The 27,090-nt window shown below is 52.5% G+C and overlaps 8 protein-coding genes across 8 annotated transcripts; 2 read left to right on the top strand and 6 right to left on the bottom strand.

Moving 5' to 3' along the window:
* Positions 1 to 805: 805 nt before the first annotated feature.
* A1O5_04634 (uncharacterized protein) lies at positions 806 to 3,662 on the bottom strand (the record flags this gene model as incomplete). Its single annotated transcript, XM_007745238.1, has 11 exons — positions 806 to 962; positions 1,041 to 1,501; positions 1,551 to 1,630; positions 1,689 to 1,761; positions 1,875 to 1,924; positions 1,981 to 2,083; positions 2,141 to 2,386; positions 2,433 to 2,870; positions 2,921 to 3,199; positions 3,255 to 3,426; positions 3,499 to 3,662. 11 exons carry the CDS (start codon positions 3,660 to 3,662, stop codon positions 806 to 808), a joined length of 2,223 nt encoding a protein of 740 aa, XP_007743428.1.
* A 1,664-nt stretch (positions 3,663 to 5,326) lies between these two features.
* On the top strand, positions 5,327 to 7,827 carry A1O5_04633 (uncharacterized protein; the record flags this gene model as incomplete). Its single annotated transcript, XM_007745237.1, has 2 exons — positions 5,327 to 5,377; positions 5,428 to 7,827. The coding sequence occupies 2 exons, from the start codon at positions 5,327 to 5,329 to the stop codon at positions 7,825 to 7,827; spliced, it is 2,451 nt and encodes an 816-aa protein (XP_007743427.1).
* A 952-nt stretch (positions 7,828 to 8,779) lies between these two features.
* Positions 8,780 to 9,968, bottom strand: A1O5_04632 (uncharacterized protein; the record flags this gene model as incomplete). The annotated part of the gene is made up of 4 exons (XM_007745236.1): positions 8,780 to 8,893; positions 8,997 to 9,638; positions 9,696 to 9,752; positions 9,894 to 9,968. 4 exons carry the CDS (start codon positions 9,966 to 9,968, stop codon positions 8,780 to 8,782), a joined length of 888 nt encoding a protein of 295 aa, XP_007743426.1.
* Positions 9,969 to 11,558: 1,590 nt separating this feature from the next.
* On the top strand, positions 11,559 to 12,119 carry A1O5_04631 (uncharacterized protein; the record flags this gene model as incomplete). The annotated part of the gene is made up of 1 exon (XM_007745235.1): positions 11,559 to 12,119. The coding sequence occupies one exon, from the start codon at positions 11,559 to 11,561 to the stop codon at positions 12,117 to 12,119; it is 561 nt and encodes a 186-aa protein (XP_007743425.1).
* Positions 12,120 to 13,889: 1,770 nt separating this feature from the next.
* On the bottom strand, positions 13,890 to 16,067 carry A1O5_04630 (uncharacterized protein; the record flags this gene model as incomplete). Its single annotated transcript, XM_007745234.1, has 1 exon — positions 13,890 to 16,067. The coding sequence occupies one exon, from the start codon at positions 16,065 to 16,067 to the stop codon at positions 13,890 to 13,892; it is 2,178 nt and encodes a 725-aa protein (XP_007743424.1).
* A 2,974-nt stretch (positions 16,068 to 19,041) lies between these two features.
* Positions 19,042 to 19,975, bottom strand: A1O5_04629 (uncharacterized protein; the record flags this gene model as incomplete). Its single annotated transcript, XM_007745233.1, has 3 exons — positions 19,042 to 19,416; positions 19,620 to 19,776; positions 19,833 to 19,975. The coding sequence occupies 3 exons, from the start codon at positions 19,973 to 19,975 to the stop codon at positions 19,042 to 19,044; spliced, it is 675 nt and encodes a 224-aa protein (XP_007743423.1).
* Positions 19,976 to 20,363: 388 nt separating this feature from the next.
* On the bottom strand, positions 20,364 to 22,821 carry A1O5_04628 (uncharacterized protein; the record flags this gene model as incomplete). The annotated part of the gene is made up of 3 exons (XM_007745232.1): positions 20,364 to 21,699; positions 21,784 to 22,125; positions 22,187 to 22,821. The coding sequence occupies 3 exons, from the start codon at positions 22,819 to 22,821 to the stop codon at positions 20,364 to 20,366; spliced, it is 2,313 nt and encodes a 770-aa protein (XP_007743422.1).
* A 961-nt stretch (positions 22,822 to 23,782) lies between these two features.
* Positions 23,783 to 26,725, bottom strand: A1O5_04627 (uncharacterized protein; the record flags this gene model as incomplete). Its single annotated transcript, XM_007745231.1, has 2 exons — positions 23,783 to 26,601; positions 26,659 to 26,725. 2 exons carry the CDS (start codon positions 26,723 to 26,725, stop codon positions 23,783 to 23,785), a joined length of 2,886 nt encoding a protein of 961 aa, XP_007743421.1.
* Between the last annotated feature and the right edge of the window lie 365 nt (positions 26,726 to 27,090).

Below are 27,090 nucleotides of genomic sequence, written 5' to 3'. Positions count from 1 at the left end.
TGCCGGCTTGATGGGAGTCAGTCAACTCTCCTCGGCAAGTAGCGTAGACTGTTCTGGGTGAATGCAGGCCGCAATTCACGAACGTCAGCTCTCCATTGTGCTAGCGGAAGGTATCCGTGTCAAGCAGTGCTGGCTGGCGTCGACGCAGGGTTCACGGCGTGTTCTGAGGGGTTTTGTGGATACCGAGAAAACAGGCCTGTCATCGGCGTCAGTTTCGGGACAAGTTGACTGCGGCACTCACCTGATCACCAACGCCGCCTCTTGCGCCAGCGAATAACAACCGCAACAACAAACAACGAATTTGAACAAGGAAAGTGGATGAAATCCATTTTGATTGTAAGCTATGAGATCACTATGAGTGATCAGTACACGCTGTGTTGATGGTACATGATTTGTCTTCAGTAAAGCCCAAGCTCCATCCCATCTTAACCGCCGTACATTGATTTCATAGAAAATCTTGCTCACATTTTTTTTTTTTTTTCAAGAAAAGAGAGAAAAAGAGAAAAGAAAAGAAAACTTGCAAGTATTAGGGGGGCAAACCTGTGTAATAACACAGGGGGGCACAAGGGACTCAATGACAGTGATGACGTGATGCAGGGGGAGGTTGTCCAGCCGCTCTTTGCTTGTTGTCCAGGGTGAGACCAACTTGATCTCAAAAGACCAAGTGCCACGATTCCCTTCCGTAAGTCAAGCAGGAGGACAATCCAAGCCGACAGAACACAGGTATCGACAACCAACGGACCATGAAACCAACACGGTGTGACCTGAAACATCGTAAGACATCCAGCGCCACGATCATGCAGTGCTAATAACGTGGAAGATGAAGATTGCCAATGTGTTCAAGCGCAGGATCTTGGAGACGATAGCGAGGTGCAACACCCAACTCGTTCTCAGCACCAGGGGTGCCTCGGTCGAATTGAGAACGGCGACGGCGCTGTTCTTCGCGGTACACCTGGCCTTGTCTAGGGGCGAAAAGCCCTATCGAAGAAGCGCAGTTAGTACACTGATGTCATAGACGAGATAAGAATAAGTATGCTCACGGAAAAGCGCGGGGACGACCGGCAAACGGGTCATAAGGGCTGCGGGTGTCAATCACGAACGGCATACGACGATGTGTTGGTGAGTGACGTGGTGGCGAGTACCAAGGTGGAGAGGAACGTTGTGACGAGTGGCGTGGTGGTGAGCGACGTGGTGGTGACGGCTTCGCCGTGAAATCCTGGGGACCCTTCACTTCGAGCTTGGTGGCACGAGCAGGTGGCAAGTAGACACCACGACGGCGAGCCTCATCAACGTTGAACTTTCCAGTGCGACGCAAGGGTTGACGACGACGGAAACGATCACCAGCAGCGAATCGCTCACGAAACCAGCCGGGACGGAAATGAGGGAGGTACAGACCAACATGCTCGGCATTCTCGACTGAACGACGCATCTTGGAGTGGTTGTCGGGTTCAGGGAATTTCTCTTCCTGGCCTGCATTCGGAACGTTGCCAGCAATGAAGAGCTAGAGGTAATTAGCAGTGGAAATCAAGGCATGGCGAGAGCCGACTTACCTTGGGACGAAAGGCAGGATGCTCAAGCATGACGGAAGAGTTGCGGAATTTCTGAACAAGACAATCCTTGCCTTGAATGGCTACGGATAATAGTGAGCAAGTTGCAGTGAGGGTATGGAAGAGCAGAGCGATACTCACTGGCATAAGAGACCTCGGCAATCTTGTCTGAGGCGAAGCAATTCCAGCGCTTGCCAGCCCGAGCAAGAACAAACTAGACATGTCAGTAAGGGGAAGAATGGTAGGGAATGATCACAAACAGGGATAATTGACTGAGCCTGGAACAGAGTTAGCAAAGACATTGACTTGAGGAACGAGCAGACTGACATCGACGAAGTTGATGAATGCGTATCCGACGTTACAATTGTTTGCGAAATCTGAATGGAGTTGATGAGTATTCCTGGCATGGCGAGTTGATGGTCTTTTCACTTACCAATGCGAAGGTACATGAAGTCATACCGGCCACGGCTCGTGACATCGAGGAGATTCTTCAACATGGCTTGATCAACGCGATTGGGGATATTGCGGAGCATGATCTGAACATGTTGTCAGTTGGTGATATCGCAAAGAGCGTGAAGAGGAGAGAAACCGACAGTGGTGCGAACATCAAGGCCCGCCTGGATGCGACTGACGTCGACGGCATTATGGTTCATGGCCTGGTTGAGGCGACGACCGTGACGAAGACCATCACGCTGGATCGCAAAAGCAATACGATCATAGTCTGGGTCGAAGGGAACTCTGGAGCGACCAGTGACGGAAAGCTGCTCGTGGTGTTCCTCGTCGAACTCAGAAACCACACGAACGTCAGGCTGCAATGCGATGACATCGAGAACAGCTCCCTACGATATATTAGCAACAAGACTGGGTTGGTGGTACGTAACATACATGAATGATGGTTCCACGGATGACATCCCTAGCAACGTCAACGAGGCTGGCGTTGTAGAACTCGACACGGATCTCTCGAAGATGAGCCTGAGTAGCAGGGCTGGTGTGGAAAGCCTTGACATCGCCGCATTGCGCAAGAAGACGCTTGATCTCAGCTAGGACGGGAGCTGCCTCAACTGGTGGCGCAGTCGCATGACCTTGGTAGTAGACGTTGATGATGATTTCTCCTTCATGATCAGTAACCAGATCTGGATCTCGGCCGCTGTCAGACGCGTACATCTTCGCCGTGAGAGGGAAGATATAGCTGTATGGCAAGATGGCATGAGCGACGTCGGCAGCGCGTTTGGCGTCGCGAATATCATCGCAAGCCAATGAGAAGAGACCATTGGGTTCAAAGTCTGTAGAATTGATGCCCTTGATACTTGGGAACAGCTCGGGCTGGCGATGTCAGTATATGAAGATGGCAAGAGAGACGTGGGACGTGTTACCGGGAAGTGGCGACTGATGACCTTGGATCCGAATGAAAGTGGGACGCCTGTAACGGCGAAGGAACGAGAGATGTTTTTCTCATCCATTGTGAAGACGCCTTCAGTGATGTTGAAGTCATGTAGGTAGATGCCAGCCACAGGTTTGTGGGGGGTCTGATCCAGCGTAAGGAGGCCGAAACCATAGCGAAGGGCATTGGGATTAACGGCGGGGGCTTGAGCAGAACGCGGAGCTCCGGGCACGTTGACTGGGAAGTACGCGAACTTAGCAGGCATACGAGTCTGCTGGGCCGTCAGCATACTAGGTATTTACATGGCTGTGCAGAGAGTGTCTTACTCCGATATTGTCATGAGCACGGTCAATGTATCCAACCTGGGCTGGACCGCCATTGTTCATGAAGCCGGCGGACAATCTTGGGGTGAAGACCTCAGCAGTGGGAGAGAGCTGCGGACCTTTGGCAGCGACAGGGGCGGTAAGGAAGACGTCCTCTTCGGACTCGTCGCAGACACTGAGGCCAAGTCAGAGGAAGTTTGAGACGCGGTTGGCGCAGAGAGAGAGAGAGCCAGTTTGGTATATTTACCTGGCATGCTTGGGCTTAGCGGGCCGAAGCTTCAAGACAGGATGGACAAGGTCTGGGACATGACCCTTGGACCCGAAGTCGGCCTCAGGGGTGAAGGCAGTGAGGTTGGTGGATGGAGTTCCATGGTTGGTGTTTTCATCCGTGGAGTGGGGGGAGGAAGCCATGGCTACACCACGTGGCGGAGACATGACTTTCAATGGCAGTTAGCTTGTGCTCAAGTGCGTAGGTGAATATGCTGTCCAATGGAGCCAGCAAGAGCGGGCAGGTCATCAAAGCCAATGCCACAGGAGCTCTCATATGAGGGAGTGGGCAGGGCAGGTAGGGCATGAAGATCAAGGCGCCATTGGCAATGTCCAACTCGCTGCTCTTGGGAGAGAAGTGCGTTCAGGGCATTGGTTAGACTCACCGGATGCGATGTTTTGAGCTTGTGTAGGGCTCTGAAATCAATGAAGGAGTGTGGTGTGGTAAAGAACGTGATGGATGAGAACGAATACCAACAAGATTCGAGGGATTGAATGGGTGCAGAAGGAGTGTGAAGGTGGTAAAGGAGCGTGAGAGCGTGAGAGCGTGAGAGAGTGAGAGAGGACGAAAAGTGAGGTGTGTTGTTTTGAAAAAAGAAAGAAGAGAAAATTCGTGGGAAGGAGCGGCTGGGAAACGGCCACAACGGGAATAGACCGCTTCAAACGACGACAGGCAACTTGAATGACTGAAGACACAGTCGGCTGGACGATCGAGCGGTTGGGAGCAAGTGAGTGTTGGCGAGTCTCACCGGCGAGGGGGATTTGCAAATGGTTTGCACGATTCCAGCCGCTCGCTGCGTGGCTCTGCCCATCCAATTTGTATGCGTGGCGACCCCGAACCTCCGGCAACGGGCGTGTTTTCGACGTAGGCAAAGTGAGGCCAAACTCCTACCTGCGCTCTCACTTCGCGCCTGACATTTCGAGCGACATCACCGGCGACATCACCGGCGACATCATCGGCAACACCATCGCCGTCTTCTTAGCTTGCACAGTCTCGACAAGCTCAGTCAACAGCTTGGCTAGCGGATTCACCGTCTGTGGACATTGAACCTGCCTTTGAGGCCCGAAGAGAGGACACAAGCTCTCCCTCCACCAAGTTCACATCTCTCGGCATTCAGCTCTTTCACATTCTTCTCGTTGTCTTCTTCCTCAGCTCTCCCCAGCACCAACACGGCAGATCCGCTGACATTCTTTATCACCGGGCAGGTGCGACGTTTCTTCTCTCCATTTAGCCCTCTTGTTTGTCCTCCAGACAAGCCCGACACTTTGCAGACATGTCTGCTCTTGAACTGCGCTTCTGGAAGCTCTACCTCGCCAGCGCGAGTTCCCTGACTCTCATAGCCACCGCAGCCAGCTTCCGCAGTGCCCTGACTTGCCAAAGAGGAAGGTCATCTGGATGACATGAAGATGATGTTGGGAAGAGAAAAGGAAACCACAAACACTTGAAGTTGCGAGGTTGAAGAAGGATCGACAGCGCTAATGTCTTGGCTATTGTGCTAACCATAAGGCGTTAGCGTGGTTTCTGACACGTCCTGACACCTCGCTGCCATGCGAGAGAGAATCCAGAATCTATCATACTATCCCTTTCTGTTGCACTGTCGCACAGACCAGACCGGATGCTTGATGCCAGACAAATTCATCGTTATTTGCTCCAGATTTCCCCCAGCTTGCGTTGTTTGATCAGCATTTTCCTGCCCTACCGTGGATGAGCCCCGTCTAACCGACAGTGACGCAAAGTTCAGATATTGGGACTTGGTTTGCACAGTGAACAAGGGCTTCTTTCGCCGACAAAGATTGCACTTGGGACAATGCCGTCAATAGCGCCATACAGAAATGACATGAACAATGTGCTTCAGCAGGTATACGTGACCGCTCCATCTCATGACCCCAGGCTGACACCATCACCAAGATCGTCACCTCTTCATCAGAGGCGGACACGCTCGACCAATTGATTCCATACATCAAGGACTACAGCTATGGAAACAAGACTGCCCACTTGCTGAGCCAGCTGTCCGACCTTGCCGGAGAACGGGAGGCAGAGATTGAGCGCCAATGCAACACAAACCACCAGGAGTTTGTAAAATCTGTCAACCAGTTGCTCCGGATCCGCGAAGGCACCGTCACCCTCACCAACGAGATTTTAGAATTGAACCAGTCCATTCAAGCCAGCACTGAACGGCTCGTAGATCAGAAGAAAGCCCTAGTCGAGTCCCGAGGCGTGAGACAGAATATAGAAGACGCCCGGCACGCTCTGCAGGATTGTCTCGAGGTTCTTCGCCTGGCGAACCAAGTCCAGGAGCTCCGCGACCAGAAGAAGCACTATGCTGCGCTGCGGGCACTGGACGAATTGCAAAGTGTCCATCTGCAGAGCGTCACCCAGTATGAATTAAGCGAGCTGATTCAGAAATCGGTGCCTGCGACCCAGAAATCCATTGCTGAGGCTGTCATGGCAGACCTCAACACCTGGCTCTTCCGTGTTCGAGAAATGTCCCAATACCTTGGGGAGCTGTCCTTCTACCATACAGACCTTCGCAAGCAGCGTCTGAAGGAGAGATCCGAAAAGACTTCCTATCTTGCCAACTTCAAGCTCAACTCTGCCATTGAGCTGGTGGCGGACGAACACGAGGAATATGACCTGCTCAAGAGCGAAGACCTCGAGGTTGATTTCACTCCCTTATTTGAGGCGCTACACATCTATCGCTCACTCGGTCAAATGGAAAAGTTCAAGACTGACTATGCCGCCAGTCGTCGCGCTCAACGCGACCTTCTCCTTCAAAATTCCATCTCCCTCGTTGACGAAGAGATGGGCGATCTCCACACTCTCCTGGAAGATATTGCGGGGTTCGCCATCATGGAGCGCGCTACAATGAAGAAAGTCCCCGATCTACGCTCCACTACTGAAGTCGAAGAGCTGTGGGACTCACTCTGCCAAACGGCCATCTCGCTGATGTCCAAGGCCCTGACAGCGGTGGACAACGCCGAACACTTGCTGAAGATCAAAAACCTCATCTCGCTGTTCATTCAGACAATGAACGGCTTCAACTTCAACACCGCGGCCATGTCGAATTTTGTGCTGGTCCTCTTCGACAAGTACGCCGAGCTCCTCAAGCAACGGTTCAGCGAAGATTTTATCGAGATCGTCAGCACAGACGATTACATGCCCATGCCGATCCAGAACGCCGAAGAGTTCGAAAAGGTCGTCAATGTCTCCTGGTACACACCCGACCGGCCCGTGCAGGAGATGACTTTCCCGACCGTCTTCCCATTCTCACAAATGTATCCACTCTGCTGCATCGACATCCGCAACTTCTTGAACCAGTTCTACTTCTTCTCGGCGCAGGAGGACAATGCGCCTTCACCGCTCTCATCCAAGATCGATTCTCAACTCCTCACCTCGCTGGATGACCTCCTGACCACCAAAGTGTGTGCCAGCCTGGTTTCCAAGCTCTCGTCGCAATACCTGGGTCAAATCGTGCAGATTCTGATCAACCTCTCCCACTTCACCACCGCGTGCCACGAACTCGAAACCCTCCTTGCCACGGCGCGTTCTTCATCCTCCGGCCCCAACGGCGGCGGGAGCGTCGGCCCACCAGTCTCGCTCAAAGCGACAGCGCAGTTCAGCACACACCAGAAGACAGCCGAAAACCGCATCTTCGAGCTCGTCAACAGCAAGGTCAGCGACCTGATCGAGACTGCCGAGTACGACTGGCTGTCGCGCGACCCGCCCACCGAACCATCGAACTACATCCTCACCCTGACGCGGTACTTGTCCAACATCATCAACAGCGTCCTGCTCTCTCTGCCGTCATCACTAAAAGATCTCATGCTCTTCAACGCCATTTCCTACACCGCCTCCAGCATCCTCTCCCTGCCCTTGTCGCCGCAAGTGGACAGGATAACGACGGCCTGCATCGCGCAGATGGACATGGACATCCAGCACTTCCGCTCCTACGTCGAGACCCTGCCGAACAACAGCATCCTGCTGGAGTCGCTGGACGAGCTGATCCAGACGGTCGCGCTGATGAGCACTGACCAGCCCGACGAGTTCTACGACATCTCCCTCCGCAACAAAAAGTACCGCAACGTCGACCCTCTCAAGGGCCCGCAGTTGTTGGAGAAGGTCGTCCACGTAGATATCAGGTCGTCAGTGTCTGCTAGGGGCGGCGCCGCGCACGTGCACTTTGACAGCGAGGGTGGAAGAGACGGGGTCCACAGCCCCGGACTGGCGCACAGTGGGAGCACGGGTTCAAGAGGGGGCAACACGTTTACGGCGTTGCAGAACCGCTTCATGTCGCATGGCGGGCGGTGAAGTGCATTCGGATCTCGATTAGATTATACGGAGTACTGTATCTTGAACCATTATTGATTGCGTGGCCTGCTTCCCTGTCTTCTCGACGAGGTCAACGATTGCGCTTGGGATCCAAGACGCGTTCCTTCTGCGCATGGCCCAATGCAAGTCTGCTGTGTATGCGGTGTATCTCTGTATGATGTACGATCTCCGTCGATCAGAGCGCGCTGGATGGGGTGCTTGTTTAGCTTAGAAATATTTTCCCACCCCCTTTTCGCTTTCTAAAGCAGGCACAAGTCCTTCTCCCGAATCTGCAGCCTCTGAGGTCGGATTGCGCCATCTCTCGACATAAGACCTAGTCCTTCTAACTAGAGAGACGATACTCTATTCTTCGTTGCAAAAGGTTGTAACTGACGAGCATCATGGCTGCTATGGGCTGTGGACCAATTTGGTTGAGGCGGGTTGAATCAGCTCAAGTGATACGTCGTGGAGGAGGCTCTGTTTCATTTCTTCTCATTGATTCCTAGCCGCGATCAGGTAGACCCAAACATACGACTCACGCTCACTTCACGAATTGGATCCTGACACACAGTCATAGACAAAAGGGAACAAGGACTGCAGGAGGAGAGACCAAAATTTGGGGAACCGGAAATCCAAAGAATGCCATTCTGCTGCGGATGCAGTTCATTAGAGACCGTGCTGTGCTGGAGCCCATGGGTCATGTGTTCCGTCTTTCTGCCTTGCTCGGCGTCGTCTTCAGTGGTGAGCTGTTGCCGTCACCCGCGCGCTCGCATAATTTGTTTCTGAGAGACAAAAGCGCGATGGTCTTCAATCCAAAAATACACAATTTCATCAAACGGTGGTGGTATCAATTTTCTGTTTTTCCAAAGAGGAGTTCTTTCATTTTCCTCTTCCTCCTCCCGACGATGGGTTCTGGAGTATCAGATTTCCGATTTGCTTCCGGACTTGGCCCCTAGCCAGGACCGTACCCTTGCTCATTGACCTGTTGATCTCTGCCTGCGGTGCCGGGCCTTGGACCTCCATATCCTTGACTTTGTGGCCTTTGACCCGGGAGATTGGAGTACATCTGGAGAAAAGAAGCCGAGTCAGCGCCTGCTACAGGGAGCTCTGGATTTGCAAGAGTACATCCAGATTCTAGATTGGCTATTGCGGGGGGGGGGGGGACCTACCTGTTGAGCGCCGGTCCCGCCAAACTGTCCCTGGGCGTAGGGATTGTACATGTCACCGCCAGTGAACATTTGCGGAGGTTGGCCATAGGCTTGGCTGGGATCTTGCTGCGCGTCACCGCCCATATGGCCAGGATACATTTGGGGCCTGCCGTATTGGCTGTCAGGAGGGCCCATCGTACCATGTTGCATGCCATAGTCCGGGGGTGGCATTTGTTGTTGAGCTTGTTGTTGGGGGACTTGAGCGGCCGCAGCTTGGCCGCTGGTGTTGGGCCTTTTCGAGCTTCCGTGGCCGGCGCTGTCTTCTCGTGGGACAATGTCGATTAGAAAGTCGAACATGTCGCTCTTAGCGAGCGCCGCAGCAATGTCACTACGTTGCAGGGTCCTTCTCTTGTTGTCCTCTGCATGGATCCAAGCGCGCATGGTGAGTTCTGTGATGAATATATCACATCCTTTTGCAAAGAGGATGGGAGCTTCGGCGGAGATCATCTTGACTTCAGGATCCGCCTTCATGACCTTTTTGATTCGCGCAAGGGGGAGTTGATGGATTTTGAAGTCGTGGGTGTCGGTTTCGAGATGATTGATGGTTTGTTGCCAATAAGTTGCCAGAATTTCGCGCGATGGTCCGGTTAGACCTTGGTTGATCTATGGAACTGGTGAGCATGGGGTGTGACAACGGCATCGGGGTAGACGATCACATACGTTTGACCACAGTCCCGAGTACAACTCAGTATGGGGAACATAGCCTTGAGCGGATAACTAGAATTTTGTGTCAGTACGTCGCTGATCCAGAACAACATCAACTCTGCGCGTGCCAACGTGCCATATTCTCATCCTCCTCTTGTGCGCAGGACGGGCCTCGACCCCCATCTCAAGGAAGGGAGATGATTGACCACCTACCGCGGCGCTGGCTCCATAGTGGCCGCCTTGAGAAAGATCGTAGACCGGAGGAGCCGTCTTCTGTTGTTGTTCCATAGTCGCCGGGATGCCTCGAGAAAGCTGGAGGTGGCTAGACAGGTGCGCACCGACGCGACGGGGACAAGATTGACAACAGCGCAACCGGACGGCGAGAGACGAGAGCGGAGGCGTTATGGGCAATTTGTATCGAGAGGCAATGGGCGAGGCGCGGGCGAGGATACAGAGAAACTAGTGGAAAGATTCTTGTTGTTTTGACGGGTCTCTCCACCACTCAGCCAACTTCGGGTGTCGCGCCGGACGAAGAGACGATGGATATGGATGTCAGTGGAGCGGTCAAGGTCGCGCGAGCGGCGGGTCCGTGTCAAATACAGTGAAATCCGGGATCAGAGATGGGCAGCGTGGATAGAGAGTCGGTGAGGAAGAGGTAGGCGGGGGGGAACGGGTGGAGAGGGAGAGGACGAAGGAAAGCTAAGCTGCATTTCCCATTTACATACTCGGTACTGGGTAGTGAGCGAGAGGAAGGGAACAAGCTGCGCCTTCTGCGCTGCCCACGGTCCCTGCGGTGCCTGCGCCTGCAGCGCAAGCGCGGGGAACCTACTTACTTGGTTCAGCTGAATCACACAAGTCACCAAAAAGGTCAAAAGCACCCAGCACAGTTCATGGGAGAGCCGTCTTTGGTTTTCGGTCTTTGGTCTTTTGTGCTCGAGCCTCGCCATCTCAATTTCATCATGTCAACAAAAGCCTTCCGACAAACCAATCGGACTGCCATCGCTCGACCGACCAGGGCGACGAATGGGACGAATTACATGAGACAACACACACACCGCACACACCTTCTGCTGCCCTATTGAACACACTGACGGGGCCATTGCCCATGGCTTCTATTTGCCTGGCGCGCACTCATGGCCGTCACAGGAGATTGGCCCGTCTTGCAACCTCTTTGATCTCACCATCGTCCCGGACCCATTGGACACGCAGCCACCTTGATCCTGGTCACTGCGCCCGCGAGGCTGGGATCCCTTTGCGATAGCTGTACCCCATACCTCTTCACCTTCCCATGTACTTCGCCGCGAGTGTTAGGTACTATTCATGGCAGCAAACGGGCCCTGCAACGGGTAAAGAGCCATGATTCGCCTCACTTCGGGCATCAACACTCAGCTGCTAGGCGGGGTGGGATGCGTTGTCATCCGAGACCACCAGGAGACCAGGCCGCCGGACAGGCTGGCTATATGCTCCTCCGTAGTGCACGTGACAAAATCCGGCACCGTATAGATGGAGTCATGCAGTGGCTTGGTCTCGCCGGGTTACGGCACTTGCTGCACCGTACTGGGTACCTCGTACTGGCAAGTACTGGGCACTTTGGCCATCAATGGCGCTCGGCGCTTCTAGCGCTTCTCCGCAATCTCATTGTCCACTTCTCCACGATCGGGCAACTTGCATGTGAAATCATAATAAACTGTGCCGGTCTCACCGTACGGTTCCAGCACCACATCTCTGGTTCCTCCACGCTCGTTAAACAGATGATATACCCCCAGGTCACTCGAGAATCTCTCTCTCTCTCTCTCTCTCTCTCTCTCTCTCCCCCCACCTCCGTCAGCGTTTTGGAATCCATCTCCTGTGTGGAAGCCGGCAACACCTCCCACCGCCATGGTCTCCCATCTCATCACTACCACGCTCCAAGCCGCGTGCCTGTCCGCCCTCTCAAACCTCGCTGCGCAAGGCATAAAAGCCTACCGAGAATCACACCCTTTCACGCTCAGACTCGCTCCCTTGGCGCAGTTTGTCATCTTCACCCTCATCTCCTGTCCGCCCAACATCCTCTGGCAGGAATATCTCGAATACAAATTCCCCGGCTACACTGTTGCACCCACCTCCCTCTCTACCACCTCCTCCTCTCCGACCGCCGAGAAACAACTCCACATACCCAACACACTACGCAAATTCCTCTTCGACCAAACATTGGGAGCATTTGTGAACACAGTCGCCTTTGTTGCTGCCATGGCAGCCTTCAAGGGGAAATCTGCCAAAGCCGTACAAAGAGAAGTGGAGAGAGATGTTATCCCGTTGATGATTAGCAGCTGGAAGCTCTGGCCCATCGTGGCGTTGATGAATTTCACCCTCGTGCCCGTGAACAAAAGGGTGATAGTGGCCAGTGTTGTGGGATTATTCTGGGGCATTTATTTGAGTTTGTTCGCTGCACTGGAGTGAAGCATGCTTCAAGGGGAAGACTGCGTTCGGTTGACGACATGATACTTTGGGTCTGGCAAAAACACTACTGCACATTTGAAAAGAGTACGGGTTCGCATAGGGATGGAGGTCGTGCTGCGTGAATTGACCAAACAGCAGTGACTTTGGAAGGCCTCATGCAAGCTTTCTAAAAGTAGCCAACAAGACGTGGCGCGGTACTGGGGCTCATGAAGAGGGCATACTGCTTGCTCAAACATGGCGGGAAAAACTACGACCCCAACCATCACTCTGTCCCTCCGATCCTCATCTCTCTTCCATCCCTTCGAATCACATAACGGTACGCAAATCCAGCCGCGAGCTCGATCCTCAAGAAGCGGTAAACAGCCGAGAAGGGGAATGGACAGAAAAAAAACACTTTGACCAGAAGAAGGAAGGCATTTGACTCGCACTGCCTTTGTGTGCGCCCTGTTGATCCAACGTACACGGAAACACAGGGAGATCATCAAAGGAAAACAAGGAAATGCAGACCCGGAGCCATCGAAACAGGAATGTTCACATCGGGAGGGAGGAAAGGAACAACACCACTTCAGATATCACATATGCCATTCAATACGATACATGAAGAAGGCACCTCTGCGTCCTCTACACCAGACGCTCCGTCATCCTCCCCACTCGCTCATCTTGGATTGAAGATCCAAAGAGCGGGGAGAGCAAGTGAGCGAACCAGCGACTGTCCAAAACACCTCGGCCCTTTCCCTGAAAGCTCTGTGCACATAACCAAGGCCCAACCCCCCGAAAGCATCGAGACGGAGAGGAGCTCATGTAGGAGCCAAGACCTCACCAACGTCCAGTTTGCCAGAGAGCGAATTCGGCCCTATGAGAGTCTCTACCCCTGCGGGCCTCCGCTTGTCTTCGTCAAGATGAAGATCATGATCAGGACCGCATGGATGCTGGTACCACCACTGCTCTGGCCCGCCAGTATATTCCCTCCAACCAGTATGGATGAAGACAAGTTAGTTTGCCTCTTCACCAAAGAGGTCCGGCTATAGGCTGCTCTAGGCAAAGATTAAAGAGAAGACAAGGTCCGTGTCTGCTCGGGAAGAAGCGGTCTCATGGCTCGAGTAGCGGGTGTGAATACCCACAGCGAGATGTTCAAGGTCAAAAGTCCGCAGAGCAAAAGACCTCCGCGTGGACTGTTAGAAAGTTCATATTTCTCGTGATTGAAGAGTATACAAATGATATGCTCAGGATAACTCCAGTATATGGCCAGTGGGTATGTGAATATAACTGCGGAGTGAATGCCGCCAAATGAAAGTGCGAAATATTGGAACCGGGCAGGAGAAACCCGAAAGAGAAACCCATAAACAAATAAAGATATGTGCTTGGTGTCATGTCCACTTCTCATCATGTCCGGCTCTTTGGTGCCCCCCGAGAAGTGCATATCATCTGGTGTCTAGTTGTATATGTTAGTCGTCAATTGTTGCATTCCTGCCAATTCATATCATGTCCCTTGTGTCGTATGTCCTTTTGCCTGTCGTGTCATTCCGTGTACGGAGTATATCCCCTTGAATGTCGTCATATATTCGCAAAATGAGTGGATGATTCGTCCCTTTTCTTCGAATCTGCGTAGTATTTTCAAAATGGCCTTTTTGAACTTCCGACGCCGGAGGTCAATATGCAGAAGTGAAAATGTGGCCGGAATAGAGGCATGTGAGGTCGCAATGGTGACCTCAGGGAAACACTCGTGAACTGCGCTCAATGTTGCACTCGGTCCACAATTGATAAGCGGACTCAAGCATACCTGGGCATGCAGCTGGTATGATATTTCTCCTTTTTCCGTCGCTCTTCCTCACGGACACGCTCAAGTTGGGCTTCCACCGATTTAGATCCAGCACTGCTACCGATAGCAAGTCCCAATCCAAGCAAGTTCTTGCCAAGTCCCTCTTTGATCTTCGGACTTTGCTGTCCTCCATTGGTGTTGGCGCGCATGCTCTTTCGCCTTTCCACTTTGGCTTGATATTCCTCAATATGAAGCACCGAGTTCTTTCGTTTTGGGATGCTGTCCATTCCCAGCACTTTCCATGCTTTAGCCTTGCTTGGGCCCCGGGTCAAAGGGGCCTTCGATCGAGGGGTCAACGTCGGCGCGCTGAGAAGCGGTGAAATTGTGTCTTGCCATTCCTCTTCAGCAAGGGCCGAGACTGGACTAATGGACACATCAGTAGCAGTACCTGTAGTGCCAGTGGATCTATTCCGGGAATGCGAGATGGTCGGCATTCGCTGGCAATGGCCATCACAGTATGTTTTTGGCAGCTGCAGCCTCATCGCCCTGCTAGCACTGACAAGACTCACAGGCGTAGGCAGCTCCACAGGTAAAGGATTCTCTTGGTGAGCATCTTTCGAATCAACCGTCAGCAACTCAATAGCTTTCTGCAAATCAATTCCAGAGCCTGAATCGCACATAGCAAGAGCCTTCCTCGCTCTGGTTTCAGCAAACCCCAGTTCACGTACTAGGAGGTCCATTGCTTTGTCTACTGGATCAACAACAGCGGAGGCTGAGGCTGCTGGCGGCTCAGGGGCACGAAAAGGAACACGAGGTGTAGGACTAGCATAGTCCATGGGGAATAATGTAGCCCCGAGTTTGGTGCTTGCTGTTGGAGTCATTGAAAGCGAATAATAGACTGTCGGATCTGCTGTAGGCGACGTCGGAAGTAGGTGGGAAGGCAGGTTTGTCCCAGAAATAGCATCACGATCTGGTTGGGTCTCGTGCCGAGTATTCGCAGGATCACAGTCTGGGCGTATCTCCATTCGCACACCTGCAAGAGCATTTGTGGAGACCGGTCTTCTTTTCTGGCTAGAGGTATCAATTCGGAGCGATTGTGACTGAGCCGTGGTCCGCGTGGAAGGCAAGAAGGTCAGGTGCTCATCGAGAGATCTGGTTGGGCGATGGGTCGGGGCTCGAGGCACTGAGGATTGCCCTGGCATCTGGCGCATCGACATTCGTGCAGCCCTCCGAGTGGCGTCTTCGAGGACCCTTTCTTGGTAGACTTGGGCAATTGCCGTCGTTAAGAAAGATGTCCGACTTTGACCTGCGGGTGGAACAGGCCAGTTTGTCAGGCCGAGCATCTTTGCCTGTTCGAACGAGCAACTGGATAACGAGAGAACAGTTTGGGGCCCCAGGGCGAGGAGGTACGAGGTCCACTCTGTGAGGTGCTGCGACTCCGAGGTTGTCTCTCGCAAGTGCCAATTGTCGAAGACTCCATATCGCTTGGCTTCCTGTTCCCGACCACGGAAACCCGACACAAGAATTTGCAAGCACTGCCACATCTCGTTCATATCTTCAAGTTCGTGAGTCATAAGTCCTTTCCCATTGCCAATTGCGAAACCAGCACCTAGCTGCTTGTTGTTGGCCGCTCTGCTGCCGTTGAGCCAATCGATTTCCGTTTGAGCAGGCCCAGACTGACCAACCGTGTCTCCAAATAAAGTGCAGAACGTCCATATACGCCACAATGCATCGTCAATCTGAGATTTTCGGGCATCATCTTGACCAAGAAGACCAACGACGGTACTCTGCTTGCAACTCGAACTGCAATGAGCCACAATGAATGCTTTTAAGGCGTCGAGGGTTCGGCAGTCACGGCGATAATCTTTCAAAAGGAAGTCGTTCGATCCTTTCAAGGCGAGGATGCTCCGCCGAAGCTCCCAAGCCGCTCGTGATATCTTGAAGACCAAATGGCTCACCAACTTGGATTCGTTCCGTTGAAAGGTCCGTAAAAAGCCTTTGCTTACCATCGCAGTTGCCTGGAGGTCTCGTGCGCTGTGCAGGCTGCACATGATTCTGTATATGACGCGCTCGGCAGTCGCTGCAGTGATTGGACGACGATTCTGCTTTGGGGCTGTTTGAGGCGGGCGAGAAGAAAAAGGTGCGGTTAAGGCGAGCTTCTGTATATCGACCGTGTGCCGTCTGGACATTTGGTTTAAAGATCGTCCAGGCTGCGGGACTCCCGTGTCAGATGCTGAGCGGTTCCTGTGATGGCCATGTGCTGCAGTCGTCCCCGATCGAGCTTCTCGAACTGATCTCGACGACCAGGCCGGCAGCTCTGCGACAGCGCCTCCTTCAGAGCCCCGTCTCGTGGAAAACATTTTGCCTGGTTGAGAAAACGTGCGCTGTACGCTAGTGGAGGAATGAGTAGCTGAGCGGATCGGGAACGCAGATGGAAGCTCTGCCGCAGACTGACGTAGAAGTAGATCCGGTGCGGAAGTGGAAGCCCTTTTGATGTCGATTGGGCCTGGTGGAAGCGGTTTGTCCAGGTTTGGGGGCATTGATACGACCCTTATTGAGGACGAATTGGCCCTTGATGGTGAAGGCTGAGTGCTCACAGGAGATTCCGTAAAAATCCCTAAAAATCCCTGTGCCGGTGGTCTGGGGATTGATATTGTGTTGGTTTTTACAGAGACGGTTCTCTGTACGGCAGATGAGGGCTCCTGGGTGTAGCTGGAGCTGGACGACTGTCTTGTGACTAAGGGTGAGCAGTCGCTATCCCTCTGGCTTGGTTGGGAATAACAAGATGATGCTGTGGAATCATTCCTGGTGATATCAACCTTCAAAAAGTCGACCTTAGTATCGAACGCTTTCCTAGAACCGGTTGACTGGGTCGAGGGGATGGATTTGATACCCTTCGTCAACTTGGCAGACGGTGTCGCCTGACGCTGCACCTGGGTTTGGGGTATGTCGTTGATCTCCTTGGTCATAAATTCGTCAAAGAGGTCCGCCAAAGACCGAGTGTCGACATGTGAGATGTCGGGGAGGCGGTGGGCGAGGTTGTCGGAAGAGAGATCCGATGCGTTATCGGAGCTCTGTCGCTTGAAGAACAAGAAGGACGAACGGTCCTTGCCTCCTAGACGCAGGACCGAACTCATGTTTGTCCTGGATATGTAGTTATTTCAAATTTCAAGCTCCCAAGGGTCTTCTCCAATCAGGAGGGGCATCGAGGGCGTACTGGGTACTACCAATGGTTCGCAGCGAGGCTTCACCATGCGCACACATTGCGCATGGATTCTGGCAAAATATGAGCAGGCCAAGGCAGTGATCAGGGTTAAAGACCAGTTCGCAAAATGGTGGATTTCAGGGAGCTGTGGTGCTGCAGCGGCAGGTCGTTCGATCTAATCGTCGTGCTTTCGTTTTGTCGGTGGTTGGGACCCGGTTGGAGAAGGCCTTCGGGTTATAGCTGACTTGGCCCGCGGGATGGCCTGGCGACAGCTCGAAGTAGCCTAGTATCTGTCTGGGGCGTATCCTTGTGGCGCCGGCTAAAGATATCTTGCCAATGGGGGCGGAGTCGCGGCGCAGGTCTGATACTGGCCAATCTGCCCAGCACCCAAAGGCCTCTCTCATGCGATTGGGCCTGAGGTGAGGCTTGAACGCCCGCAAGACGACGGCGGCAGCAAACGGAAAGTTTGCCTGGACGCTGCCAGTCAGGCCATCACTGCATGTCTGCTGAGCCCTTCTCCTTTCAGGTATGGCCTAATCAAAGAGTGTGAACCTTTTTCGGCTGGGTGGCAGGGGACACTGGCCTCAAGTCTCGAGGGCACATGGGCGTCTGCAGGGAGGTGTATTTCGCAAGAAAACAGCGTTGGCTTCGTGGTTCTGGTCTCTTGTGGACTTTTTGTGTGGTTGACGGCAATCCTGCTCTGATGGCGTGTCTCACATGGGGTTTCTTATTGTTTCCACCACGCCCTGGGCCCTCCTCAGCCGACATATGGATCGTCGTAGGGGGAAGAAGGTGATTCGCAGTGGTTCAGCCAGGCCTGCATGCTGAAGGGGAGTTTGACCCGTGGATTCTTAAACCTGTTTGTAGGCTTGCGCTGGTGTCCTCTTTCCGGGCAGCTCGAAATGACTTCATCGTCATCCACGTGTCCCAGGCCATCTTCTTTCCGTCTGGCAGAAGCGGTAGCGAGATAGCCTCGATCAAAAACAGGATCAGGGATGATTGTTCTGGGACGGTTCGGTTAGGCTAGTCTGAGTTGTGGAGGGTTTGGACTCTTGGGGAGGTGATTCTATGGCGCCACCGACGCCTGGCGCAGAGAGAACTGGGAGAAATGGTCTGTGGGGACGGAGGGCCGATTCCGCGGTCTCGACTGTGATATTGGATTGACGCCTTTCCATGATACATAATAGTCCTGGCCCAAGCTGAGGCACTGAGAAAGGAGGTGGAAAGGGGTGGCAACGCCAGCAAGAAATTGGCAATACAGGAGAGAAGGAGTGGCTCGGATCAAGTCAGCACTCCTTTCTCGACTAAGCTTGAAATCGTCTCGCACACAATTACACTGTGAAGGTGAGAAAAGGATACTGTAGACAAAAGTAGATTGCGATGGCCACATGCAATCAACCGTTAGGGCATCCAAGTGAGGTCTTTGTACAACTCCTTCCCAAATCCTCCCTCTCCATCTCATCGCAGTCGCTATGAAAATCTTGCCTGTTGGCCCTTGACCCCAAGGCCCCCTAGATGCAGACCATCATCTCTAATCTTCAGTCTTTTAGGGGTTCCTTGCATTGCTCGAGCCAGAAGAGTTTCGACGCGCTCCCTCTGATGCGGTCTTTCACCATTCTCATGGCTCGTTAGGATGGGGGCCGATAACCAGAATCTCCTGCGGCAGTGCTGAGCGAAGCTCGTGGCACTTCATGACTTCCCAATCGGTTACATTCCTGTCCCGGGTATTTTGGCCCCTCGTCTGCTTCTTGTGATTCGCAACGTGTTCAAGAGGAGCAGGCCTCCCAGCAAAGTATTGGAGCCTGGCATGGCTGCGACAACCCGCCGTCCGTGGATGGTTCTCTCGGCTCTGCAATCAAGCCGAGCATGAACGACGCCTTACAGGCAGGCCGTCATGCGTACCGGGCCCTTTGGCATCGTGAATTTTTGGACTGAGTACTTAGCAAGCACCGTCGATTTCAGGGTCCTTTCCCTCTCTTAGCCATGAGTTTTTTGTAGTGTGCCTTCTTGCCGCTTCTCTTCGTCTCTTGAATCTCACTGTACTTTCGCTTGAACCGCCCCGTTTCTCTCTCGGTGGCTATGGCCTCCTCGACAAAGTTCTTCGACCGATCCTTCTTATTAATTCTCGCACTGAAAAATTCTGTAGGGCCTTCGATGACTGTTCCTGTCTGCGAGAACGTGGGCACTCTGCCTCTTCTGTTATTTTTCTTGTAATGTCTGTGCGGATCGAGCACTGATCGCATTTCGATGAGTTGAAGATCGCGCTTCAGTTGGGGAGTCAAGTTTGTTTTCGGCATGTCAAACCAGTTAGGTCCTGCACTGGTTTGGTCATTCTGCCTCTCATTAGCTCTAGTCACAAATCACAATGACAAGCAAAGTGTAGTAAAGACCGGAGGGACAGTCAGAGTAACTATGAATAAAATGCTTTCATGGATGCAGGGCAGGCCAGAATGGACTGCTGATCTGCGTCAAGAACAAATTGGGATGAATTTTCCTCATGCGAACCCAAATATTTCCATGGCAAGTAGACGCTTACCAGTTTCTTGGATTTGTGAGGCACTTCGATGGACCTCAACCCATCCACCGGCAAGCTGTGCTGCCGCTCGAGTGTGGCTTTGGCATTGGTCTCGGCGACACCTTGGTTGTCGTGAATATACTTTGATCGGACCAGGCTATGGCGTAGTCTTGGAATTCTGACGAGACAATGGTCAGCGGAGAGTAGTCAGATCACGAGATACGAAAGGCATACGTTTTCCTGGATGTCGTCGTGGTACTCGCCTCCAAACTAATCTCGTCTTCATTTGTTGTCTCTGACTTCTCCCGCAGGCGGGCTTCAGCCTGCGACAGCAGATCATTTATCTGCTCATCGGTCAAAAGACTGGCTTCTGTCATGATTTCAGACGCATATATCCTCTCAAGCAGTGAGAGTTTGCATGACGAAGGTCCAGAGCAGGGGAAAACTTTCACAGTGCAGCAAAAAAATAATATGCGTCACCATGAAAAGAAGGTATGCCGGAATGATTTCTCGTGGCCAATCAGAGCGGAGGGTTTCCTCAGCCTTGTGGACTTCACAGCCTCGTGAACAACATCCCTCAACATACTGGGTACCCAGTACAAGTATGCTGAGGACGAAGAAATTGGGCAGGTTGGGCCAACTCATGTTGGCGGGAGAACTATTCCATGTTCTGACAGCCACAGTTCGAAACTTTAGGATCTCACCGTGATATCGTTTGTGCTCGACATTAATCTAGCAATACATGGTCAGAGGGATACGAACACGCTACCCCTTTGTCCTTCCATTGAGCATCAGACTCTGCTTGTCGTCTGGGATACCAGCATAATATCTTCCCTCTCGAACAGGCTCGATATCGCCACTGCTGAACGCACAATGCCCGATCCCTCCACTGTCAACCATCCCGGGGATGGCACCCCACTGCACAGCCTTCAGCGAGGCATCAGTGTCCCAATTCGGCTGGTGACACGCCGCCGCAATGGCCGCACTACAACTCCCTACCAACGGTATCGACGGATCATATTTCATCAACGCCAGCCCATATGTAACAACAACGAGGATCCCTCCTAAGACAAGCACCATGATCATGGCCAGCGGAGAAAATCCACAAGAGGCGATCGCAATAGAGTCATAGAGATCCCCATTTGGAGTATACTCTGCAACCACCGCCAAAAAGATGCTCTCCGAGATCAACCAATGCAATGCTCCGGAAGCCACCATCAAGGGGACGGCAGCCTTGTAGGGTAACTGTAAGAAGTGCGTACTTCTTTGGCTCCCCTTCGGCCTCGACACTCTCAAAGTCTTCCTCTCTCTAGCGAAGTCACTCCACTCGCTCGCTAGCCACATACTTGTCAACAGTCCGTTCAGATTCAAATACAAGAAGCTGAATATTGTTTGTGGTAAGTTCGCAATGAGGATCGAGGAGAGGATTTTCGACGAAGCAGAGCCAGTGACGCCCACGCTCCAACCTGAGATTACGCCCGCAGGAGTGACTTTGCCAAAGCCGATGGCGCCGATGGTGAGTCCGTCGGAGTGAATGACTCTCACTGCCACGGCGAGCAAGGCGCCCACTGCGAGCAATGCAAGGATCATGAAGCCAGTGGTCAGTGACCATCGCTTGACGCTGGCAGATTCAAGCCCACGTTTGGCGCGCAGGCGGGCCATTTTAGCCCTCATTTTGCCATTTCCCTCTTGACCCCGAAGACACCAGTGCCTCTTTGACTGCATGGCCATGACAACCTCACTCTTGCCCAGCAAGCACAACCCTTCCGTCGATTTATCGTTTTCATTAAGAAAGCTCTCCATGGCATCTCCCACCGTGATCAAAGGGTTGTCTGCCAATCGGAACGCCACGAAGAGCATCCCGAAAATCTTGATAGCATTACATGTCAGAACAATCGCCACGATGGGAATGTTGCCATTATAGCTGCATCTCTCAGGCACAACCTCAGAAAGGCAATACTGGACATCGAAACTGTAAGGTTGCCATTCAGATGCGATGGCTGCCACTTTGGAAACCCAAGTTTCGCACGGTTGTGGATCACCGTTCGATTGAAAAGGTACGTTAACTTTATTGACGATGTTGGGATCCTCGGTGCAAATCCTGGGTATCATGTCAGGCTAAGCTGGCCTGGAGGCTTGCGGGCGCGGGCGAAGACGAAGTGAAAATTGAATAGCCCAAACTTACCAGTCAAAAGGCCTGACACCTCCGGAAAAATAGGGTTGAACTGTCAGCACGCTATTGTTCGGATTGCTCGTGCCATTATTTGACAACAGTATCAAATTTCGCCGGTTGCTGAGGAAATTTGTGGCATAAGCGTTGATACATGCCGCATTGTCTAGACGCTCCCATTTCTCTGGATTCGTGAGGAGCGAAGACTGAACACCCCTCGGGTCGGTGTAATCGTAGGCGGTATTATAGATTGTATTGTTCAACGGCCCAAACGGTTTGCCATCAATAAAATCTTGTGTCACAAAGAATAGATCGTAGTCATTCATTTGTAGGGATTTATAGAATGCAGAGTTATACCTATTGCAGGTGATCAGCATGGGTGCCAAGAACTAGGACTCCGTCGTCGCATAATCCTTACATGAGATGCAAAGGTATCGAAGACAACCCAAGGGCCCACCAAAGAATCATCTTAGAACCTGGGATTCTTCTCAGATTCCTCACACTAGGTACTCCCACGTCGAGGAATTCTCCCTTCGCATGGGCACGGTCGATATCCACCCTGGTAGGAGCAGAGAGGCATTGCATGCAGTAATTGGAGCCGCCCAGTAGTAACGTACTGAGCGTGTTTATCGCCAAGTGAATCCAGGTGTCCATGGTTTGAACCTTGCCACAATGACCGTTGTAGACTTCAACAAGGCTGGAGCCGTGGCCGCGGGCACCAAGCCAGGAGACCACCACGAGATTGACGAGAAGCGACAATGTCCCGAGAAGGGCGGCTGTGAGGGCGCCGGTGCGCCACCCATAAAGGCGAGTTGGCCAGGTGAAGAAAGGGAGCCTCAAAGATTTTTTGGAGAGGTATGACGATCCTGTACGAACAGGGCTGGAGTCAGAGTCGAGAAGAGGCGATTCATCTCTGATCGTCGAGCTGAAGGTCGTTGTGAAACTGGACTTTGAACGAAGAGAAAACTCCTCCACGTAGATGTCTCGACTCTTCAGTTCCATATCTTCTGACTGTGCTCTGCGGTACGCTCTCCGTGGCTCCAGAAAGTCCATTTTATACACTTGGAAAACCAACAACCCGGCTGTTTCCTCTCCTTAGGGTAATCAACAGCGCAAAAGCGCGACTCCAAGGCCCAAATCGCTTTTGAAATAACAAGTCAGACAGTCGCTCACGAGGGAGAGTCTAAGGATCTCTTACTCGTATCGACAAGGGGCCGGAGAAGACAGGTTGTCAACGGTGTTTCGTTGCTCGACCTGCAACGGTAGGCCTGATGTTCCAAGACTGACACGCAGTGGCATCGCCCTAGGAGCGAGTTGGCTTGAGGCTTGCTCACCGCAGAGCCGCTGCCTGGTCGCTTCCCGCTTGAAAAACTGCTCAATTCTCCATTTACTCGTGTTATCGGAACTCGCAGAATTGCTTTGTCTTCCTGTCTTCCGGCAAGTGCGTTCGCCTGGCCCTGGGCGGAGTGAGCTGGAGTCTGCGGTGTCTCACCTTTTACTTGAAGCCGTTGATCACGGAATCCTGGTCGGTATGTACTTGGGTCAATTGGGTCTTGAATTGTCGGAAGTGACCACGTAGCCAATCAAATAGCCCTGGTAGGTTTGAGCCTTGCCTTCAGGAGTTTAGGCGCGCCATCCTCCAATTTCGCATATCAGCTTGATCAGTTGATCAGCGCAGCGCATGTACTGGGTACTGTAGCAAAAGAGACGGGTCTTTCAGTACAAGGTATTTACCTTATGAGAATCGAAATTATGTTGCCGATCGACAGCATTGCGACTAACCTAACCGAAGAGCAATATGGTTCAAGTCCTTTCCGTCAGTTCAGGACGAAGTACGAGTACGGACTGAACACGGATGCTTTTCTCGTTCTTAGGACCACGCTGTACATCAAACTGTTGAGTTGATCAGGCGTCTCCACGACAATATTCATGCTTCCGTCTCACTGAACCAATTGACCAGCTGCGGCGTGTTCAGATCTCTCCTTCTTTGGACCCCTGGCGCTCAAAGACCTTACTATTGGAGGGTCATGTAAGCATTCAAGACCTTCTTCGCATCCGGGCTCAGCGTCTCATTAACCACTCTAGCTATTCTGCCTCCATGTCGTTGATCTGCAGCCTTGAGATAATGTCCCACCCACCTCCTCAGGTCCGTTACCTCCGGGAAAGGATCAAGCGGCGGTGGACGAATCGTGTTCAGTTGCGTAAACCCAACCCCAAAGCTACTGTCTTCAACGTCGAGCTCTGCAATCGCCGCGTCGGCCTTGGGTGGAAGCGGGGGATCTTCGAGCAATTTGAGCAACGCGTTACAGGTCAGTGGCCAGCCTTTGGGATAACGCTCGACGAATGCCTGGGAATCTGCCAGCGATTTTGTGAGAGAGATGGCGGCCATTTTCCGGTCGAGAGGGCGAGCCAATTCCTGGGTCTTTGGCAAGATGATGCTCAGGTACAGCTGGCGGAAAACATCATGCTGAACTCGGTCCGTAGCGGCGACAAAGAAGTCAGTCCCGAGACCCTTCTCCTGATGCGACGATACGAAATGGTAGAATCGGACAAACCGTAGCTGGAAGGCCTGAGACTGCTTGCTTTGTAGTCGCGTAAGCATGATATTCAGAATATGCACCCAATATTGCTCAAGAGCGGATGGTTGGAAAGTGGCGATGGAAATTTCAAGTAGGTCGAAGCCGTAGCTTTCATAGACCTTCGTCGACACCAATTTCTGAAATATCCCCAGGACACTCTCCACTTGATTGCTGCTAACCAGCTCATTAGCTGCTCGCGGGATGATGGCTGCCAGCAGTCGAACCAAAGCCGGTATGTTGCCTCGCTGGTCCCAAAGCGTCGGGCCGAGAACGGGCCCAATCACCGGTGTGTATTCGGGCGGTAACGGTTTGTTGGGCTCGGCCTCCAACAAAGCCCCCATTAGTTGAAAGGTGTAAGGGATGAACTCTTCAATATTGTTGGAAAGTATAGCGGCGAATGGATTGAAGAGATGCGACGCCAAAACACCGGCCTGAGCCGGCGGTGTGAATCGAATCAGAGCTCCCAAGCTCTCGAAGTGATAGTAGTAAAATTTTGGATTGCTGGGGTTGGAGGAGATGATGGTAGTGATGGTGGTCAGATGTCGCAGGACACTGTCGGCCACTGCAGAAATCCCCTCTCGAAGGACAACTAGGACCCTCATAATGCACCGCATGACGAACTCATTCTCTTGGACTTTTTGCGGGGTTTGATCTTTTTCGACTAAGCTGAAAAGATGTTCAAGAAGATTGCTCGCCAAAGGTTTAATATGCGCCGGGTCAATGACAGGTCGCCCGGTTTCATCGGTCATGGCCAGCACCCTCTCAACCGCGACGGCTGCGTATGTGTACACGCAATAGTTTGAGTTACCAAGGTGGTTGACAAGTAAAGGCATGACTTGCTGCCACTGATCCCGCGTGATAATACTCCGAAAGACGTAGAGATACTTGATGGCGTCGACCTTGATCAAGGGTTGGGCGTTTTCGTCTTGCAGATCGCTTGCAAGATGCTTTGAGAAGAAGTCACCGATATCCACGAGACTGTTGGTCTTGGTTACTCCGTGTGTGGTAGTCGTCGCGCCTTTCGCGGCCGTGGCAAAGAACACGCTTACTGCTGTATCCTTGGCCCTCCAGTCTTGTTGAGGGTGGGCCGCAAATTCCTGGAAGCATTTCTGGACATAGGTCATGGCAATTCCGGTAACGGACTGTTCAAATTGATCGCTCAGTTGGCGAAGGAAATCGCCCGCTGCTCTTCGGCGAGTCTCGCTATCTGACCCTTCGAGATCTCTTCGGATGAATTCGATGGGCTCGTCCTCGAACATCTCAACGTCTGAGTCTCGCAATGCCACGTTCGGCAGAATAACCTTCTCAATGATCTGATGCTGAACATTTGGGTCATTGAAAGTCTGCGCCTGTTCGTTGATGCCACCAATTGATGTTAAAAACAGGAGAGCTTTACTGACGAGGATGTCGTTCTTCGGCTCGGGCCCGGTCGTCGTCAACAGATTCCACGAGCTCTCGACAAAGCTTCTGACATATTTGGAAAAGTCATCGTAGTACTTGCCGACGTACAAGGTCAGTGCCTCGAAGATATTGGACTTGATATTCTCCAAAGGCCCGGCCTCTGACTCATCATCGGTATGCAGAAGAGGGTTATCGTACCTCAGGTACTTCAACAGCAAGCCGGAAATGCCCTCTAGATTGTCTTCAAAGACGGGGGACAAGTCCTGGCACGACAAATCATAGAACAGCTGAAGAACCAGGTCGAGTTCAGCAAAGGCATTTTGCAGAGCAGCCTTATCATTGCTATGAGCCTCAATGTAGGCATCCAGGCTCTGCCACAAGGAGAGAAACGGTTGGGCAAACTTGGAAAGGACATGATTGATCTCGGTGAAGAGCTCATCAGATCGAAACAACGGCCTCCATCTCGCAAAGATTGAATGAGCGACCTGGAGAACACCAGCATTGACCACCGGATCGCCTGGTTTCAGACGGGAGATCAGGTCATCCACCAGCGTGTCCCACCGCTCCCAGAAGTCACTGTCTGCTATCACACTGATGGCCTCACCCAGCTGTGTCTGAATGCCCCGAGGCACGGATATCATAAGCCCGACAATCTCTGTCTTGATTGCATTCACATCTTGCTGGGGGAGTTTGTAGTTGCCTTCCACGTCGGTCCAACTGCGTCTGATAAAGTTCTTGAAGAAGAGAGCGCTGGCCAGTCGGGTGTTGTACTGGAAGTTGCTAGAGGCAGTGATTTGTAGGAGAGAGATGGCGAATCCAGGTTTTTTCTCTTCGGCGCGGATCTTGAGTTCGGCTGGGCAGCATTAGATTCAATTCAACCATCAGGTAGGGGGGGGGGGGTTGCCTATACCTTCTTTGTTCTGCCTGGGGTCAAGACTAGCATCCAGGAGTTGAGCGAGAGCCCCGAGAGACGCCATGGCGGGCACTATTGCTCAAGTCTTGTTCAACGTTGTCGGTAGCTGCAGTATGTTCTTTGGATTTCTTAGCACATGTTGTGGAAGAACATTCACTGTCCGACGGGAGTGGGGGGAGCAGATGGGCGAATGGAAGCCCAATGTCACACGTAGACGATTTTCTGATCCAAGTCTGTCTATGCCAGACAAGCACAGAAGGATGAAGGCAAAATAAACTGAGAGTGGTGACGGGAAGCTGAATGGCACCTGGGAAAAGATGGAGCGGCAGTGAGGATTTGTTTACAAGCTGCCTCACAGGCAGTGAGAGCGGCGGCGGCAGAATTCAGAATTCCTCGCTCACCGCCTTTGCTTGTTTCCTTGACTGTGCA

Source organism: Cladophialophora psammophila (genome assembly GCF_000585535.1).
Source record: "Cladophialophora psammophila CBS 110553 chromosome Unknown aczJe-supercont1.6, whole genome shotgun sequence".
NCBI lineage: Eukaryota > Fungi > Ascomycota > Eurotiomycetes > Chaetothyriales > Herpotrichiellaceae > Cladophialophora > Cladophialophora psammophila.
This window is presented reverse-complemented; position numbering and strand designations above follow the sequence as displayed.